At 42.1% G+C, this 19,951-nt stretch overlaps 2 protein-coding genes and 1 pseudogene across 2 annotated transcripts; all 3 read left to right on the forward strand.

Annotated features, from left to right (window-relative positions):
- The first annotated feature begins 1,049 nt into the window (after nt 1-1,049).
- Nucleotides 1,050-4,142, forward strand: LOC111960070 (RNA-binding protein 4B-like; annotated as a pseudogene).
- A 284-nt stretch (nt 4,143-4,426) lies between these two features.
- Nucleotides 4,427-10,104, forward strand: LOC139022585 (uncharacterized). The gene is made up of 5 exons (XM_070437783.1): nt 4,427-4,438; nt 4,790-4,908; nt 6,617-6,905; nt 7,122-7,308; nt 9,842-10,104. Exons 1-5 carry the CDS (start codon nt 4,427-4,429, stop codon nt 10,045-10,047), a joined length of 813 nt encoding a protein of 270 aa, XP_070293884.1. The 3' UTR covers nt 10,048-10,104.
- Nucleotides 10,105-12,495: 2,391 nt separating this feature from the next.
- On the forward strand, nt 12,496-16,940 carry LOC111960069 (RNA-binding protein 4.1). The gene is made up of 4 exons (XM_023981975.2): nt 12,496-12,733; nt 13,212-13,644; nt 13,757-14,424; nt 14,878-16,940. Exons 2-3 carry the CDS (start codon nt 13,236-13,238, stop codon nt 14,395-14,397), a joined length of 1,050 nt encoding a protein of 349 aa, XP_023837743.1. The 5' UTR covers nt 12,496-12,733; nt 13,212-13,235; the 3' UTR covers nt 14,398-14,424; nt 14,878-16,940.
- The last annotated feature ends 3,011 nt before the right edge of the window (nt 16,941-19,951 follow it).

Consider the following 19,951-nt stretch of genomic DNA (forward strand, 5'->3'; position numbering starts at 1 on the left):
TTGGTATTACAGTTATCAAAGATCAGAAAGAAAGGGCCAACTTAAATTTCTCTCCTTTTGTAGAGAGAATTGGAGAGAGATTTAACTTCTGGTTATTAAGAGATATTTCTTTATCTGGACGTGTACTTTAATCAAAATCTGATGGTCTGTCCAGATTAGTTTATACCTCCCTTGCCTTGGATGTTCCTCTGTCAGTAACTAAAATGGTTGATACTAAATTATTTAACTTCATATGGAGGAATAAACCTCATTATTTAAGAAAAGCGGTAATATGTAGCACCCAAGGTGAGGGAGGGTTGAATGCTCTGGATTTTAAGACCTCTAATATAATATTTCAGATTAAATGGATACAAAACTATTTAAGAAATAAGGATTGCATCTGGAATATCATCCCTAATTTAATATTCCAATAAATTGGTTGTCTACAATTCTTACTCAAATGCAACTTTGATATGGGTAAAATCCCTATTAAGCTTGCAAACTTTCATAAACAAGTACTTCTAACTTGGAACCTCATGTACAAACACAACTTTCCCCTCATAGGTATACAATCTGGAATAATAAAGACATAAAATACAAAAACAAGTCTTTGGTTTACCAGAACTGGTTTGACGACAACAACATTATTTGGGTTAAACAATTATTGAATAATGATGGACAACTATATGATTATCCAGAATTTATTAGAACACACAATYTTACATTCACTCCCGAGGAGTATGAAATTGTTGTTAGAGCTGTCCCTAAAGGTGCTATTCTTCTTTTAGGAGAATATAACAATACTCCAAGTGCAACTGTTGATGATTTTGTAGCCTCAATACAATTAAAAGGAATTTACATTTTATACAAAAAATGTAATAACATGTATATAAGGAAACTGTCAATATGTTACTATTCCCTCTGCTAAGTGAACTGGAATGCAGCCCTAGGACAAGTGAACTGGAATGCAGCCCTAGGACAAGTGAACTGGAATGCAGCCCTAGGACAAGTGAACTGGAATGCCAGCCCTAGGACAAGTGAACTGGAATGCAGCCCTAGGGACAAGTGACCTGGAATGCAGCCCTAGGACAAGTGAACTGGAATGCAGCCCTAGGACAAGTGAACTGGAATGCAGCCCTAGGACAAGTGTACTGGAATGCAGCCCTAGAACAAGTGAACTGGAATGCAGCCCTAGGACAAGTGAACTGGAATGCAGCCTAGGACAAGTGAACTGAATGGCAGCCCTAGGACAAGTGAACTGGAATGCAGCCCTAGGACAAGTGAACTGGAATGCAGCCCTAGGACAAGTGAACTGGAATGCAGCCCTAGGACAAGTGGACTGGAACAAAGTTTCATTGTTATCTGGTAAATATTGTATATCTAATAAGGTGAAAGAAGTATCATACAAACTCATTCATAGAATCTGCCCTGTAAAGACATTTATTATACACAGATTTAAAATAGCTATTGATAACATATGTGTATTTTGTGATTGTGACCCAGAGACTCTTGACCATTTATTTTGAGACTGCTCTTATGTCAGAAGATTTTGGTGTGAGTTAGAAGATTTTATTTTAAAATAAACAACTTTTAATGTTKATTTGAAAGACTCTGATATTATGTTTTATTTTTAACCAAATGATATGGACCCTGATTTAACTTTCATTGTTAATTTGTTTATCTTTTATGGAAGATTCTTTGTCCATAAAATTAAGTGGGCAGAGAACAAAACCCTCTTCACATTATTTAAGATAGAATTGAAATATTATTTTGAAATGATCAGTAAATGTAAAAGAAATACGCACCATAAAAGTATTTAACAAATTGAAAATTAATCTTGATATGTAATACACATGTTAGGTTTATGTACTCTTGTTTGTATATTAGTTTTTTTGTATTTGTGTTAATAAACGTTTTTTTTWAAACTACGTTAGCTTGCTAACTTTAGGTAACGTCTAACGTTAATCATTTCCTTTCACTTTTGCCCACTCTCACCATCATGACTTAATTTGCAGCTAACTGGTATATTGACATGCCTCTCCTCTCACAGGCTCTGCGTTGACACAAATATGGTGAAGATCTTTATTGGAAACCTCCCTAACGAGGTCGAGAAGGATGAGATCGAGGCTCTGTTTACTGAACATGGCGCAGTGACAGAATGTGCGAAGTTCAAAAACTATGCCTTCGTCCACATGGATGACCGTAAGTCTGCCACCAAAGCCATCCGCAGCCTGCACCTCTTAAAGCTTCACGGCAGGCCAATCAATGTGGAGCCAAGCAGGGGAAAGAACCAGGGTCCGGTGAAACTTCACGTGACTAACGTGGAGAAAAGGCGATGAAGATGCAATCCGCACCTTGTTTGAGGAGTATGGCATAGTTACAGAATGTGCTGTTGTCAAAAACTTTGCTTTTGTCCACATGTCCAACTCCGATGAGGCCATGGATGCCATAGAGGGATTAGACAACTCTGAATATCAAGGTTAGAAACAAAGACCCTCATTTAATATTCACTATTAAACTGTTGGGAAGTCCCAATGTTAAATATGGACTATAGTTTTGTGTGTCACTGTCTGACTGGTAATCATTGTTTTCCTCTTTAGGCAGACATCTTCACGTTCAGATATCAAAAAGACGTCCCAGACGGGAGGAAGAGGATTACGGCCCCCCACCAAATAGTGGTGCATACTGGCCAGCACCTCATGGCTACCCTGCAGACAGGGGGCAGCCGGTACCCCCTCATTACAGAGGTCGCATGTCAGGGGGGTACCCTGGCCTCCCTTCACCCCCTTCCCCTAGACGAGCCCCATACCCACCAGAGCGTGCTTATGAGTGCGAGAGGGAAAGCTACGCGGTGGTGGATTACTATGAGAAGTACAGAGCTCGCCCTGCCCCTTACGGTGGCTTCTCTGGAGATGAGAGACGCGTTGGCTCCATACCCCCACCACCACCCCCTTCTGCCATGGTTAGGGCGCGCCTTGCGGCCTCTCTCGACCGGTATGAGCGTCACCTCTCCCCACCTCTGTCCTCCTCCTACGCCCGTGACCGCAGTCCCATCAGGAGACCCTCTCCTCCCTCCATGCCCCGCATGGGTAACGGCTACTCTTATGAGCGCTTCCGGCTCTCTCCTCTGTCCAGGCCTGCAATGTACAACCTATCACGTACCAGGGACCCCTACGCTGACAGGGTCCCTCCACTGCCTCCTGCACGCTACTCTTACTGAACGCACACTGGTATTTGACTGAAGGTGAGATATCAGAGACAGGGAATTGAACAATGTCAAATCGTAATATGCCTTTATAAAGAATGCAGGACATTTTTCTGAACCTGAGCGCGTTCATCCATGAGTACAATGCGCTTTGACTTGTGTGGTTTGCTCTCTTTCCAGGTTTAAATTATCCGCCAAGATCGTCGTTGTCTCCTGATGCATGTGGCGCTATACCCCCCTTCGCCTGTGGCGGATTGCGTTGCGTTCACCTGCGATTTACTGGAAGACACTATTGCTTGCGGTCACTCCATACTTTAAAAAAAAAAAAAAACGCTTTATGTCTTCGGTTTCGTCCTCTTGCTTGAATTTAACTTTTTTTTTTTTTTTGCTTGATTTTGTTTGACATTCATTAACTGTTTGGGGCATAGGAGGAAGGCAGTTACTATTATTTATTTTTTTGCATTTCTTAGGTGTTAAGTCTATTTTATTTGATGCCCTACAGCTAAGGGCTCTGTATAGGCCTAATTCTTTCCTTCATAGTGTAATGTTAATGGATGAAAACCTAAACTGTGACATTTATGAATGGAATATTTGAATAATAGTTAAAGCAATTTATGTAATTTTGGTAAACCTGAATGTTGCGAAGTTTGTCGATGTCTTTCAGATACTTAAAGCTGTATCTAGCTACAGTTTGAGAAATAAACCACAATTTATTTAATTGGTTTGGTCTTGGCTGTGGGTGGTACTTACCGGTATTCAAGACGTTTTGCGACGCAACTGTCGGCATAGTGATTTAACTTAACTACCAATGTAGATTTGATTTGTTGGACATTTTTTGCTAAATGATATGCCGATTTTTATACCAAGATACCCCAAAGCTGCGTTTATGTATCATTTTCTTTTCTTTACAGATGACATTTTGATTTCAGAGCATTTAAATAAACTGATTTGAACTATATCGCACTTTGAACTTTCCCCATCTTTCCTCGTTATTGTAGACCCTTCATGACAATACTCTTTGTAGTCAGGGGAAGCCAATATGCATCAGCACTAAATTAATCTGCCATTTCAGTCCATTCTACTGAAAATACGTTTTAGTGTTTAGTTATTTTCAAAGTAGTGGGGGAAATTACCTACTTTATACATTTGCCATCGCAAAGTTCAAAATGTAGTCTCTTGTGATCTCTGAAAGCMCTTAATTGCTCAATGACGCGTCCCATCTCTCAACCACTAGATGCTACCATGGTCTTCACCGTCACTCTCTTAAATATATTTAATGTTTTGGTTTTGGCTTTTGCTCTTGCATTTATGACAATATTAGCCCTGGTGTTCTTAGCACCTGCTTTTTGTAGGTTGTTAGAACCATGATCTGTGGATAGGTGTTGTGGACATACTGTACTGTAGGAGACTGCTGTTCTGAGGTAAGTAAGCCTGGGTGTCTTATACTGTCCAATGAGGATATGTGGAGGTAATGTTACATTAATTGATCATTTATACAGAAGTATCATTTATCAAATGTAACAGTGGATTACATGTTTTAAGAACATTCTGCCAATCCTCCTCCCCTACTTTAAATCCCATTTGACATACTTTGCCCATGCTTAGTATCTTATTTTTGTATCCTTTTCAATCCAACTGATCCCAGTCTTGTTTCTCCCGTCCTCTAGGCCTTGTGTTCTTTCCTTGCACAAGAGGTTGGTACTGAAGTGGAATTCTGCTCAAAGGTATTGTGAAATTATTTTAAGTGGAATTGTGAAATTATATAGGTGTCGATAATGAAATATTAGATTAAGTGTCTTGTCGTTTATACTAAATGTAGAATTTATTTTTAATTGTATGGACACATTTTCCCCTGCTTAGTAGACCCTTTATAATTAAACTTGTCTCCATCCTATTTCTCCCATCTCTTCCCCTCTAGGCCAATTTAAAGGKAAGTTTAAATACTAACCAATTTAAAGGCAAGCTACCAAATACTAATTGAGTGTATGTAAACTTCTGACCCACTGGGAATGTGATGAAAGAAATAAAAGCTGAAATATATAATTCTCTCAACTATTATTCAAACATTTCACATTCTTAAAATGAAATGGTGATCCTAACTGACCTAAAACAGGGAATTTTAACTAGGATTAAATGTCAGGAATTGTGAAACTGAGTTTAAATGTATTTGGCTAAGGTGTATGTAAACTTCCGACTTCAACTCTGTACATATCAGACATAGAAATACTTGAAGATAGCCCTACGGGACCATGGATTGTGCTGTTGTGAGCTTATTGGTCATGCTCCTGTCTGGGGTGTGGCATAGTGTTTCTCCTTCTGAAGCCACATTGGTTGAGTGTGGCACTGGGAAGACTTGTACTGTGGCCCTACTCAGCCTTAACCCTGCCACTCTGGTCTGCCCTGGTTCTTCCCTACACCCTTTGATCAAGTGGACCTTCCAGGGAATCTAGGACACAGGCTACAGCTCATCTCCAATAGTGATCCAGACCAGTAGAGCCACCACCAGTCTGCTGACACCACCAACTGTGAAAGAGTGGATCTCCCCTAGTGTTACCTGCTGTGGACTTGGAGCACTCCGAAACCAACAGGCAAAGGTTTGGCTTGAGTCTGCAGAGCGCTCCAAACAGGCAAAGAAGGAACATCAATCTATGGAGGGCTCTGTGACTATACTCCAATATCCAATACGGAGCTCTGGTCAGGATAGAACCAGGGGGTGTGTACAGGTTTTTCAATCATCCCTTATGGTGGCCAGCCAGACTCGCCCTCAGGCTCCTGCCTCCGCCTTTGAGACACCGGACTTACCTCGCATCTAAACTCAGCATTCTCCCAGTGAACCTCCTGCCTCTCTTTCTGCCCATGCGCAACCCTTAACCCCTGACCACATCAGGCCAGCGACCGTCTGGCAGTTTTCGACTGATAATGACCTCCAGTCACGCCTCAGAGGTGGAGAGCATAACCTTGTCTTCACTGACACCTGGGTTCATGACTCTGGACTCCATACCTGCCAGGTGGGGGATGTGACCCTGGCTCAGTTTGAGGTGCAGGATGTTTAGTGAAGTGCAGATATCCCACGCATCCCACCATGGGCAATTGCCCAGGGAGAACTTAAGTGAGGCTGGGGAAGGTGTTCACAGTATGGGGTGTGTGGCAGGGTTGAAATTGCTGTGGGGAACTTGGAGAGAGGATTGGGTGAGTGTAGTTACATTGGAGACAAATCCTTACTTCTATTTAAGGAACATTTTCACACTGTCCCATTGCCATTAATGCATGACAAAGTGAAAGTTTGACCTGTGGGAGTAGAGAATTGCCTCCGATGCAAGAGCAGCAGACAGGTTTAAGTTTCCTTACATTTCTCTATCTGTAACAGTGAGAGGTGTGGTGTCATTACAGCCACTAGAAGTGCTGTTTCCMAACTTCCTTTGTTCTACTTAGGTTTTGCTATGTACACGTCCTCAATGTGAGCACAGAAGAGGGGATCCCGGGTGCGGCCCTTCAGTCTGGGGTGGTTCAGAGACGTCTAGAGAAATTACAAGGTTTCTCCATTGTCCTGGGCCAAGAGGTCATCATAGAAACATGTCGCCAGGACTGTCCGACCTCCTGTCTGCATGACTATGATGATATTCCCACTCCACGGATCCTCCATCAGTCACTCCTGAAGCCTGTTGACATCACAGCCTCCTTGGATACTGGTGCTGCTGTGTCCCTCTGTTTCTGTGTACAGGTGAGCTGATGCCCGTTTCCACTTCAGGGGCTCTTTAAGCTCACAATAAGCGACCTACTACACACCAATCAGTCGACACATTTATGGATGATTCATGTATGTTATCAAAGTATAACTGGATATTTCAGATCCAACTACCAGTCTAACAATGTTACTACATTGCAGTATTGGTTTTAATATCTTTTATATTCTTTCTATTGACCTCCCTGCCCACAGCCCTGTATACTGGGAACGAGATGCACTGCCTCTAACCCAGCTGGTCCCTCTCCAGAAGAACAGCTCCCACTCTCTGGATATCTCATATGGGAGAAACGGCTACCTCATCCACCAGGCCTCTCTGTCCGACTCTGGAGTCTACCGCTGTTTCCAGGAGGGGCGGCTGAGAGGGGGTTACTTCCTGCAGGTAGATGAGCACAAACGCATTCAGGTCCAGGTCCAGGCCCAAGTCGTGCTGGGCCATACTGGCTTCAGAGCTCGTTGCCCTGTCTCTCTTCTCCTTCTATGCCTTAATAGTTCTATTTCTGGTTAAATTTGCCAGGCAAGAGTGGAAGAGGAGTTGATAGTCACCTAGGGATAGGGGACCTCGCCAATGTCTTCAACTACAAGTCCTTTCATTTGAAGTTACTATGGCCTATTGTGATTCAGCTAGGCACACAATGAATAAATATGATTGTGAGAAGATATGAGCAATTTAATTTTACATTGTTTGACTGGCTAACTTCAGCTCCAAGATAGAGAAATTAGGGGTCATATCTCACATGCAGGTAGACTAAAACATATACAGGTATAGACTAAAACATATACAGGTATAGACAGTTTTTCAGAATGTGCCTTTGTTCCTCACAGGTAAAATTTGTTGCTTGTACTTGCCAAAGCCTTTAACGCGATCATCAAATAAAACAGTTTAATTATTAAAATCAACATTTACAAAACGGTGACAAAACAATATCCTTCCCCCACCCTAACCTCGTCCTTCATTGAATTCTGATACTTGCTCTTATTTGGGTATCATGAAAAAGGGTCATATTCACAAGCTTTAGTTTCATATTTTATAAAATAACGTAACAGTCTGAATAATACTTGAGGAGTGGGTTATAGGGTAGAATATAAAAACATTTGAGGTACTGATAGCTTGGCACCACATAGTCAACATTTTTATTTAAGCTTTCAGAATGTTTAACATCAGCATTTGTCAAGAAAACTGCTTCTAGTTAAAGAGAAAACAATACAATATAATCAAAACAATATGGCTGTTATTGTAGTAAAACTATTTTATGACAAACTCAATGCACGATTGCCTCACTGGGTCCTCAGCCTGGTGCTTGTGTCCAGGGGCAACATGCGGTAACGAGCCCTGGAAGCCTGCTGGGGGTGGTAGAGCTGGATCTGGAGGCATGTCATCAGCTCCTCTGTTTCCACAGTGTGAGACACCTCCATGGTGGATCTTATGATGGCTGATGCAATTGAAGGGATGTTGTCTTCCACTTTCTGGTTCACTTGGTCTAAGAGAAAAACAGAGGAATATTCAATTGATTACTTTTTGTTATTCTGGCACTAAATAAAATAATACTAGACAAGAACAGCGCAGATAGGATGTCAGTGATGGAATGAAAAACAATTATTTCATAGGGACAATGTTCAGGGTATTTCCTTAAAGCAGTACCAAATTAAGGTGCTTTTGAAATTTGCTTTAACATTTTTTGTTATTTTATGAGACATGTCAGAATTGCATCATTCCACACACTCCGCCTCGGTCAGCATTTCTTCAGACGTCCATTGGTTGAAAGTCATTCCACTGTGCTTTGAATGTAGCCTTTTTCATAGAGGTGTTCATGTTACATATCATAATCTGCAAATGTCGTAAGCACTAACAAGACTAGCTTAATTTAAGATTTTACTGATAACTAAACCATTCTGAATGTTCACTTCCAAAGTTTCTATATCTATCTTACCTGTAAAGTTGGGTAAGCTGACCGAGGTAAAGACAGATTCAGGTTGGATATTTGACGGATATTCACCTGTAGTTTTCCTTACGTCCACCAACAGCAGTTGGGGACCGTCAACATGGTGACAAGTCAAATTTTTCAAATTTCAATAGCTCTAACCATTACTAATAAAACGTTCAAAACTGGTTCTCGCTAACCCGATGGCAGGGACGCACATTGTGCACACTGTTGTTTTGTCGATTTACATCTCACACTATTTTAAATTATAGAAATAGAATTTCAATAGCTCCTTGGTCATGTGACCTACTGACTTCAAACAGGGTTGAGAATGTACACTCAGTAGCCCTACACATTGCACATCCTTTAGTTAGTCGAATTTTCATCTCACACGTTTTTAAATTCATTTTTTTTTTTTTATGCAATGTTCCTAATTTCAATTTCTCCTTTGTAATGTGACCTACTGACCTCAAACAAGGTTCAGAATGTCCACTGACTACCCTTATATATTGCACACTCTGTAGTTTGTCCATTTTCATCTCACACGATTTTACATTAATTTTATAAACATTCTAATTTCAATAGATCTTTGGTCACTCACACATTAACTTGGGCCTTTTTCCTGGGCCTTCCTGACCTCCAGGCAGGCACCCATTGACCTGGTGACCTCTGACTCCTGGCCTCTAGGCCTACACTCCCTGCCTGCCCTCTCCCTGGGCCTGAGAGTATATAGCTTACTCCCTGGAACTACAGACCTCCAGGCCTCCACACCCACTTTCCCTCCCCGGTCAACACCCCTCTCACTTGGCCTTAGAGTGTAGCTTACTCCCTGGAATTACTAAGATGTCTCCAGTCCCGCTGTCAGGAACCACGTGCACAGAGCCTGTAAAGGGTTACCAGTTGCATGTGGTTCCTGACAGCTGGACTGTAGACATCTCATTTGAAACAGGCTCTGTGCACTTGGTAACCCGCCCGCTTTTTTTCTGCTCACAGACCAAGTCCCCACTCCAACCTCCGGCCTGAGTGCCGCCACCGAGTCCGGCCTCCCCTGCTTGGACTCGGAGTGCCCCCCGCCTTGGAGGTGTCCTTGTGCACCTGAAACAAGCTCTGTGCACCTGGTGACCCGCCCGCTTTTATCTGCTCAGAGACTAAGTATCCAACCCAACCTCCACAGCCTGAGTTCTGCCCCCAGCCCCTGAGTCTGGCCGCCCCTGCTCGGAGTCTGAGTGCCCCCCGCCTTGGGAGGCACTCACCTGCCAGAAGAGGCTATCCCGGTGGCCGAGGCCTCCCACTTATTCTACACCTCATGTCTCTTCAGTGCCAGACTAGAGTTAAGCTCAACAGGGTCTTTCCCTGCTGATTTTGTCAAGCCCGTTCCCTTGGCTGTGGTTTCGCTAGATAGTAGGTAGGGACTGTGGGAATCTCGTTCATCCATTCATGCGCGTCACTAATTAGATGACGAGGCATTTGGCTACCTCGACTCTTAAATATGTCCTGCCGTTTACCCCTGCTTCATCGAATTTTCTCACTTTGACATGAGGGGATCACAGCCACCCCGAAGGTGGTTTGAGTGCGACCGCGAAGGGTAGCATGCTACAGTCATATCATCAAATTAACATCCATTCGAGTCACGCCCGGTGGTATCATCAGAGGCTTTTGTCTTACAAACTGGACAACAGTCGCCGCTACTAACCTTAATTAAGCGGACTTTAACTGGGTTTTTACACCCAATCGACATCAAGAGCCAGTGCAATACTTATAGGCTTGAGAACCAAATACCCCTCGCAGTATCTTTCGGCACCATTGACCGGGTGTCGGAAGAAGCAACAGAAAATAATCATCCCCTTTCAATAATTTGCTTTCCCAGTCAGCCCTCCGGGACAGAGGCATAGGAACCACCTTTACCAGCGCTTCATTGATATTCCTCACTTTGACATGAGGGGGTCAGTCACCCCATGGGTGATTTGAGTGCGACCGCGACAGGTGGGTACACTCCTTTTTGAATTTCATCAAGTTGACATTCAGTGATCGGTGCCCAGTGGGAACCTATGCTTCTTCTGTCCGTTTTATGGTTCCGCAGCAAATCAATGGGCGTGGATGGTACTACCCACATCAGATGTAGGCCGCCCTCCCCAGACAAATTCCCCGGCCCAACCGACCCTGCCATTAAAGCCAATCCTTATCCCGAAGTTACAGATCTTTTTTGCCAACTTCCCATACCTCTACATTGTTATGTGCCAGAGGCTGTTCATCTTGGGAGACCTGCTGCGGATATGGGTACGGCCCGGCATGCGATTTACACACTCTCCCCCCGGATTTAAGGGCCTCACCGGACGATGCCGAAACCGCTATGATTTCCAGGGCCCTTCTCTCYGGGCGAACCCATTCCAGGGTGCCCTGCCCTTCACAAAGAAAAGAGAACTCTCCCCAGGGCTCCCGCCAGCTTCGTTCACATTACCGCACTGGATACCTCTCGGTGCTCATCTCCGCCAGTCCATGGACATTCTGAAATTTAAAAGTTAGTAAAATCATGTGAGATAAATGGACAAACTAAAGGGTGTGCAATAAGGGTAGTCAGTGGACATTCGGGAACCTTGTTTGAAGTCAGTAGGTCACATGACCAAGTAGCAATCGAAATTTGAATGTAAAAAAGTGTCCTTTTGTTTACGCTCCCTAACTAATTCAACTAGGAATACAAAATGCTGCTCACATTTCCACGTTTATTAGCTTTGGAAAGAAAATTTGTCAATTGTGAAAATAAGACCTGTGCAATGTTGTGCGCAAGTTTTCCAACATGACACTTACTTGGTGTCTGTGGCTCAAGTGGTTTGAGGTTTGAAAGCGCTAATATCCAACTTGAAATGGTCTTTATCTCGGTGGTAAGAATAATTGTTTTGCACGCAGCGTCTCAAAAGGTCAGGCTCCAGTAAAATTGACCTGCTTTGTCTACTTGAACGGGTACAGCGAATTGTCTACTGACACGCCAAGTTGTGTGCCAACTATAACGAGTGTTGGAGGAAACTGGACAGCAAAACAACGGTAAGAGGACGATCGTTACGTCAGCAGCACCCGAAATGGTACCCCCAGTGGCAGTGACTGCTGCTTGCCTTGATCCTGTGATGGGAAATTATGTAATTTCCAAATAGCAGTAGATGCTTAGGGAACGTTTGTTTTATGCGTTTACCTTTTGAAGGCTCCCTGCAACTTCCTTGCGCTTTTCAGTAACAGGCGGGCTCATATGTCTATTTTATGACCGTGTGAGTACAGTCTTTAAAGACGCAGTATCAATTAAACCAAATAATTCTGTGATTTTAAAAAGTGTGTCAAATAATCTGTTTTGGGAAAGGAGAGTTTACTTCAATCGACTGCCATCTAATCAGCATGCCAAAAAAAATCAGAAGCAGTGAAACTGTCGGTTGCATGCAACACATAGCCCGACAGATAATGGTGAGAAAGTTATTATTGTTTTTTTTTACGTGTTTGTGTTAAATAAAATACGGATAACAGGCAAGCTAATATAAGTAATACCATTTGAATTAGTTGGTTCGAGTAGTATAATCATATGTACCTAGCTAGGATAATAAACAACCCTACAAGCTATTTAGTTTGTTACATTGTAGCTAACTAATTCATGTTACAGACAGGTAGGTGGTCCCTATCGCTTGCCTACTCGTGTGTTGGCTACATTGTAACAACTTGAAGTGTCATTGGTGGTCTGAATTACTCAAATAAACGTAGAAGTTGTTCCATTGGTCCATTTCCAGGCTAATCAATGAACGGTTGTCTAACCAATCAGCTGTGTTGACGCATCTCAGTAGGCGCGCTTCTTTAGCACGCCGGTGTAGCCATTTTTTTCACGACCGTGAAGCAGCTAACTGATTTGAGGTAAGCGTTCCATTCAATCTTTCTTGGTCAATAGAAAATAAATAGCTACTGCTAGAATATTTGAAGTTGACGCGAGGTATGAACTCTGTCTACCCGTATTGAGGAATATTCTGTTATGCAATAAAATATTTTGGAGTACCGTTTCTCGAACGGGTACGCGCGTTTTGCGGTGGCAAGCTAGCTAAATTAGCTAGGTAATGTAGCTAGACAACGAGATGTACAATATTCGACGCCGTTTTCTATACATTTTCATTTTTGCTTCTATAAAATTTGGACATGATCATGTTGCTGAAATAATAAACGTATCGAGGTTTTAAAACGATCGGTTTCTGTCGAAAGTGGTAACTAAGTAGCTAACATTCTACTAGATTACTAGCCCCCATGCTTGATGCCGATAACAAGTGTACCACTGTACTTAGTTTACATGACAATTTCGCTAGTTCGCATAGTCTCATTGAGCTTTCCCCCCTCACATCAGGCTTTCTACAACACTGCTTCAAGGATGGTCAAGATCTTCATTGGGAACCTCCCTCGGGAGGCAGACAAAGATGAAATTCAGGTGTTGTTCTCCCAGTACGGTGCCGTCACAGAATGCGCCATCGTCAAGAATTTTGCTTTCGTCCACATGGATGACCGTAAGTCTGCCACCAAAGCCATCCGCAGCCTGCACCTCTACAAGCTGCATGGCACGGCGATAAATGTCGAGGCTAGTCGCGGGAAGAACCAGGGAGCCGTCAAACTCCACGTGACAAACGTGGAGAAAGGCAACGATGATGAGCTCCGCACTCTGTTCGAGGAGTATGGCACAGTCTCTGAATGTGCTATTGTCAAAAACTTTGCGTTTGTGCACATGGACAACTCCGATGAGGCTATGGATGCCATCAAGGGATTAGACAACGTTGAATTCCAGGGTAAGATTATTTTTTTTTAGCTTATGCTCTTTGAGAAGGTAACACATTTAGAAATGTGGCTACTACTGGTCTTCCACCTAATCATGTTCTTTGGCATTTCTTTCCCTAATAGGGAAACGTATCCATGTTCAGATATCCAAGAGCCGTCCCAGGTACGAGGAGGAAGAAGACTATCCACCACCCCCACCTGAGAGGGGAGGTTACTGGCCCCCCCGTGGCTACCCCGGGGAGAGGCATGATCCTCCACCCCCTAGTTATCTAAGAGGTCGACAGCCACCCCCTCATCACGGGTACCCTGCCCCCCCTCCACCACCCCCCCCCCCTCGACGAGCCCCTTACCCAGAGCGTGCTTATGAGCGCGAGAGGCAGAGCTATGCCGTGGTGGATTACTATGAGAAATACAGGGCTCGTCCTGCACCTTACGGCATAATGTCCTATGATGAGAGGCGTGTAGGCTCCTTACCCCCTCCTCCCCCGCCCCCCTCTTCCATGGTCAGGGAGCGCTTCATGACCTCTGGCCTCGATTCATATGAGCGTCGCCCCCTCCCTCCTCCCCCCTCTGCGTACTACGCCAGGGACCGCAGTCCCATTCGGAGGGCCCCTCCTCCCCCCATGCCCCCCGCCGGTAACGGTTACTCCTATGAGCGTTCCCGACTCTCTCCCATCTCTCGGCCCGCGATGTACAACCTACCACGTACCAGAGACCCCTACGCCGACAGGTTGCCACCGCCGCCAGCGGCTCGCTATTACTAAGCAGCGTACACCGGCGTTTGACTCAAGGTGAGAATAGGCCTGCGCTACAAACATTCTAATGGGAAATGGGAGGTGAAGTAGTACCTATCCTCTATATGGAGGGTCCAAGGTCACTTGATGCGCTCTTTAGAGGGGCTTCATGCCTCAGTTCTGAGAGGAATGGTCTGACAGTCGCTCTTCGCTAAACCTCCAGATTAACTGAAATGCTTGAACTGGGAGAAAAAGCATGTGTAAGAGAGCTCTGCGAAAAATCGTAATTCTTAATCATCTCGTTGGTATATAAGCAATGATTGAGCTAAACATAAATCATGTATTGGTAAAAGTGAGGAACTCATGTAGAGCATTAATTTGACCATGTAGATTGAAGTTGCTGATGAGAATAGAACGATGAATGTAGATTGTTTATAAGTGAAACACGTGTTCGCTGCGGGTGTAACGGGCGGTTGACGTGTGTGTGTGTGTGGTTTGCTCTCTTTCCAGGTTTAAATATTTCAACAAGATCTGCGTCGTCGTCTCCTGATGCACACAGCAATTTACCCCCCTCGTCTGTGGCTGAGCGCGTTTCGTTCTCAGGAGGAATTGTAATGCATGCCCTCTCGTCATTTAAAACCCTTTTATTGTATTGTTTACTCTTTTTTTTTTTTGCATTGTTTTAGTATTGTGCTTTAGCTATGTTTTTAGTCTCAGGCTCCCAGAAGCCATTTAGTTGTGCGTTTTTATTTTACGTTAACATTATTTTTGTCCTCTTGATATACTGTAAGGTGTCATGATACAAACTTTTTGCTCTAAAATCTAATTTCTGAAATTTAATGATTGAAAGCTGCAACACGTTATTACGAAAAGGATGTTAATAATCGTGATTTGAATATCAACACGTGTTTCCTTTGAACAACCATGCTGGTTTAAATTTAAATCTATCGTCTGAAATGATGCAAAGTTATGGATTATGAAAAGGTAGCGCTCTGCGACAATGTACAACAGCATAATAAACCACTTCGATGGATTAGTTGGTTAATTTGTTTATGGTGGCGAGTTACACTAAGGTGGATAACGTTCTTATTTGTAATCAGGACATGATTTTAATAAAACTGAATTGTACAGGAATTTCGATAATTTTTTGGGGAACTCTTGTTAAATCAAATCGCAGATTCTTAATCTTATGATTCAATGGCGAATGATCAGTTGCTTCTCAATATACTTTAACCATTTTGAGGGGGGATAAATGCTTGATAATGATAAAATGTCAAATAACGTTATCTGTGTCCCCTCGACTTCAAGCGCTCAATCACAATTGAACTATACCGATCTGCCCCGTCACTGCTCATCAATTTATTTCAGTGTCATGGGTTTGATTGGGCTTTTTTGCCATATCCCCAGTTCTCACCATAATACACTCACTCTGGAAGCGTCTCTGGAGAGATGTTCTTGGCGCCGCCTGCAGGAACCTAACCAGGTAAGATGGGAGTTGGGATCAGTTGTATGAAACTTGGGTTTAAAGATGTGATTAATTTAGGTACACAGGAGTCAGGAAAATGACAAGACGTCTCTGCTTGGCATGGACWCATAATATAAATGCTAAACCTTTCCATACTAACAATCTATATGGCTGCGTTTAGACAGGCAGCCCAATTACCCCCCCCCCCCTCACTAATTGGTCATTTTACGTTTTCTTTTTTTTTAGATCTTTTTCAAAGCTGAATGATAGTGTAAAAAAAAAATGCGATTGTGCTGCCTGTATAAATGCAGCCAAACGTCTTTTAAAGGGGCAGTCTTGGATTCTGCAATATTTTGGGATATTTAGATATAGGCTTAACCATTGAATCTCGAAGAATATAAGTTAAATGCCTGATGACCTTTAACTGTCCCACCTAAAAACACAAGTTCATCAGAGCTCCAAATATAAATCTGTTACTCCATTGTTTAAGTAATCTAATTGTGAACAAACTATAGCTTTAAAACATTGTCAAAACTATCATTTTGAGCTCATAGATGGTCAGTCCATCTATCAAAAGCTCAGTCTATGAATTTCAGAGTGGTTAGTCATCTACAGTTCTCCAGCCTCAGCTCTTAACCAAACAATTGGCTGGGTCTTTGTTTTGAATACCAGATTGCCCCTTTAAATATAAACATGATCTTGGTTGTGGAAATGTTGTTAGGTGTCATTGTCAGGGGAAMATTTATTTTATAGATAATTCCATCCATAAGCAAGTAGGGACACAGTCTTAAGGTCAGCAGATACATATTGTTGTAGGGTTTATTCATTTAGTGTGCACAAGCAAAACATTTTGCTGTGAAAACAAGCATTTCTTAATGGACAAGTTAATGCAGTCCCCCTCTGTTTTGGCCATTTGGTTCCTAGTGAATGCACTAGGTCTAGGCCACTTGAGTTAGAAAAGTAGAATTCATTAAGCATTCATATGTATTGTAACCTATACTGTAAATGGTTGTATTAGTTTGTATAGCTGTACTACTGAAATACTTGGTTTTATAAGAGTCCCCCGAATGTCTTTGTGTGATTTCCTAATAAAATATTTCAAACTGAACTTGTTTGTTCACTCTGGGTTGATAGTGTCCTTTCCAAACAAGGTTTTTGTACATGTAATGTTGGAAGGCTGGCTCTAGCCTTTTGGGCGTTGTAACTGAGATTTGGTTGGGGTGGAGATTAAAAACATACAAAGTTCATTTCCTGCTATACTACACATTTTGGCATGGGGTGTAGAGAAAATGTTAGTTTTAAGGAGTTTTCTGCAGTTCTACACATTTTGCAATGTTGATATCTGAGTGAGAGCAACTAATACAATCAACGAGGGGCCCCCTGGGCATGTGCCCGATCAGTATTTTGGCCATGATTACAAGTGAATATCACTAGCTAGATTAATTATTAGCAGACATGGCTAATTGAGTGACTGATGCACAAAACTGTTTGAATTTACACCTTGTGTATTCTAACGCTCATAAGTAAATTGAGACCCTGARAGTTCCTAGCTGCTGGGGCCCCTAAGTGACTGATTATGCCTGGAGCTGGCCGTGCACCTAAGACTACAGATCACGTATAAATTCTGTTTGGGGGGGGGTAGATTAACTCTTTCTATAAACCCACATATAGCCATCATATGACTGGTGATGAGGTCATTTGGGTGTGGCTGTTCCTTTTGTGGACGCCTACTGCCCTATGCTGGGTAGTTGGTGTGTACATACAGATCAAAGAAGTCTAGGCATACAGTGCCTTAAATTATTCACACCCCTTTTTCCTCTTTTTGATGTTACAAATTGGGATTGAAATTAATTACATTTTTCATCAATCTACTTACAATTTTCTTCCACTTGGACAAAATATTTTAGCATTTGAAAACGAAAACCCTAATATCTTGATTAGTCTGAGGGTTGAATACTTATCTATACATGTTAAAATCACATTTGGCAGTGATAACTGCTGTGAAACTTTCTGGGTAAGTCTCTAAGAACTTTCCACACCTGGATTTTGCAACATTTACCCATTATTCTTTTCAAAATTCTTCAAGCTCTGTCAATTTGGATGTTGATCATTGCTAGACAACCATTTTCAGGTCTTGCCATAGATTTTCAAGCAGATGTAGGTCACAATTGTAACTCGGCCACCCCAGTGTAAATTTGGCCTTGTTTTAGGTTACTGTCCTGCTGAAAGGTTAATTAATCTCCCAGTGTCTGGTTGAAAGCAGACTAAACCAGGTTTTCTTCTAGGATTTTGCCTGTGCTTAGCTTCTGTTCCTTTTTATCCTGGAAAAACTCCCCAGTCCTTGACAATTACAAGCATACCCATAACATGATGCAGCCACCACTATGCTCAAATATGGAGAGTGGTACTCAGTAATGTGCTGTATTGGATATGCCCCAAACACGACTATTTAGGATATAAAGTTAATTGATTTGCCACATTTTTTGCTGTATTACTTCACTAATGCACGTTTTAGAATACTTTTTATTCTGTACAGGCTCCCTTTTCACTCTGTCAATTAGGTTATTATTATGGAGTAACTACAATGTTGCTCCATCAACTGTTTTAAAGTCACCATTGGCCTCATGGTGAAATCCCTGATAGGTTTCCTTCCTTTCTGGCAACTGAGTTAGGAAGGATGCCTGTATCTTTGTATTGACTGGGTGTATTGATACACCGTCCAAAATTTAATTAATAACTTCACCGTGCTCAAAGGGACATTCATTATCTGCTTTTTTAATTTTTGCCCATCTACCAATAGGTGCTCTTTGCGAGACATTTGAAAACCTCTGTTTGAAATTCACTGCTCGACTTACGGACCTTACAGATAATGTTATGTGTGCGGTACAGAGATGAGGTAGTCATTCAAAATTCATGTTAAACACTATTATTAGGAGTCCATACAACTTATTGTGACTTGTTAAGCACATTTTATACTCCTGAACTTATTTGCTTGCGATAACAATGGGGTTAAATACTTATTGACTCAAGACATTTCAGCTTTTAATTTTTAATGAATTTGTAAACATTTTAAAAACCTAAATCAACTGACATTATGGGGAACTGTGCAGGCCAGTGACAACATCTACATTTTATTCCATTTTAAATTCAGGCACTAAAAACAAAATGTGGAAAAAGCCCTTGAGAAGCACATACTATACATTCTAAAGGCACTGTGGCACAGGATAGTATGTGCTTCTCAAAACCACCACAATGATCCCACCCTTGCCCAATAAAAAGTAATCTAAAATATGTGTATTTCAAAAGATTATAAAAAATGTTAGCAGAATGTATTAGATAATAGCCAGAAAGTATTAGTGAAGGTGCTGGAGGCCAAAGGAAAAACTGAAGAAACAGGAAAAAGTCTCAGCATACTTCCAGTCAGATGCAAATTCCTTTAGTTGTGGCTTAGCTTTCGGTCAGTCGACCTTCATCAGCGCATATCTCCACAAACAATAGTGGGACAGATAAGTACACACAGTGAGCCAGAGATAATGACAGACACCTGAGGTAATCTAAAGTACCTGATAGGGCCACTAGATGATATATCAGATAGAACAGAAAATATTAAATCATTTTCTAGTTTTGTTCTTGTAGAAAAACAAGTGTTAGTGTAAGGAACCCTTACTCTCAAAAAGAGAGCAATACACTGGAAAAGTGCCCAAAAAATGAAGAAAATGTACACTATATAGTGCCTTCAGGAAGGAGTCACACACCTTGACATATTCCACATTTTGTTGTGTTACAGCCTGAATTCAAAATGGATTGAATATATATTTTTTCTCATCCATCTACACACAATGGCCCATAATGACAGAGAGAAAACATCCTTTGCTCATCCTTGAGTAATCGTTACAATGTGATTGGAGTCCACCTGTGGCCATTACAATTGTTTGACATAATTTACAAAGAAACACCTGTCTATATAAGGTCCCACAGTTGACAGTGAAGATCTGAGCAGAAACTATACCAAGGTGTCCAAGGAATTGTCCGTAGATCTACAAGATATTTCTGGGGAAGGGTATAAAACAATTTCTAGTGTTGAAAGTTTCCAAGAGCACCGTGGTCTCCACTATATTG

This window comes from Salvelinus sp. IW2-2015, linkage group LG37 (assembly GCF_002910315.2).
Source record: "Salvelinus sp. IW2-2015 linkage group LG37, ASM291031v2, whole genome shotgun sequence".
NCBI lineage: Eukaryota > Metazoa > Chordata > Actinopteri > Salmoniformes > Salmonidae > Salvelinus > Salvelinus sp. IW2-2015.

Excerpts from the sequence above, each read along its gene's own strand:
- LOC139022585 (XM_070437783.1), top strand. Across the intron at positions 6,906-7,121 it reads CCCTCTGTTTCTGTGTACAG|CCCTGTATACTGGGAACGAG; the intron begins GTGAGCTGATGC and ends CCCTGCCCACAG. Across the intron at positions 7,309-9,841 it reads GAGGGGGTTACTTCCTGCAG|ACCAAGTCCCCACTCCAACC; the intron begins GTAGATGAGCAC and ends TTCTGCTCACAG.
- LOC111960069 (XM_023981975.2), top strand. The coding sequence starts at position 13,236 with ATGGTCAAGATCTTCATTGGGAACCTCCCTCGGGAGGCAGACAAAGAT. Across the intron at positions 13,645-13,756 it reads AGACAACGTTGAATTCCAGG|GGAAACGTATCCATGTTCAG; the intron begins GTAAGATTATTT and ends TTTCCCTAATAG.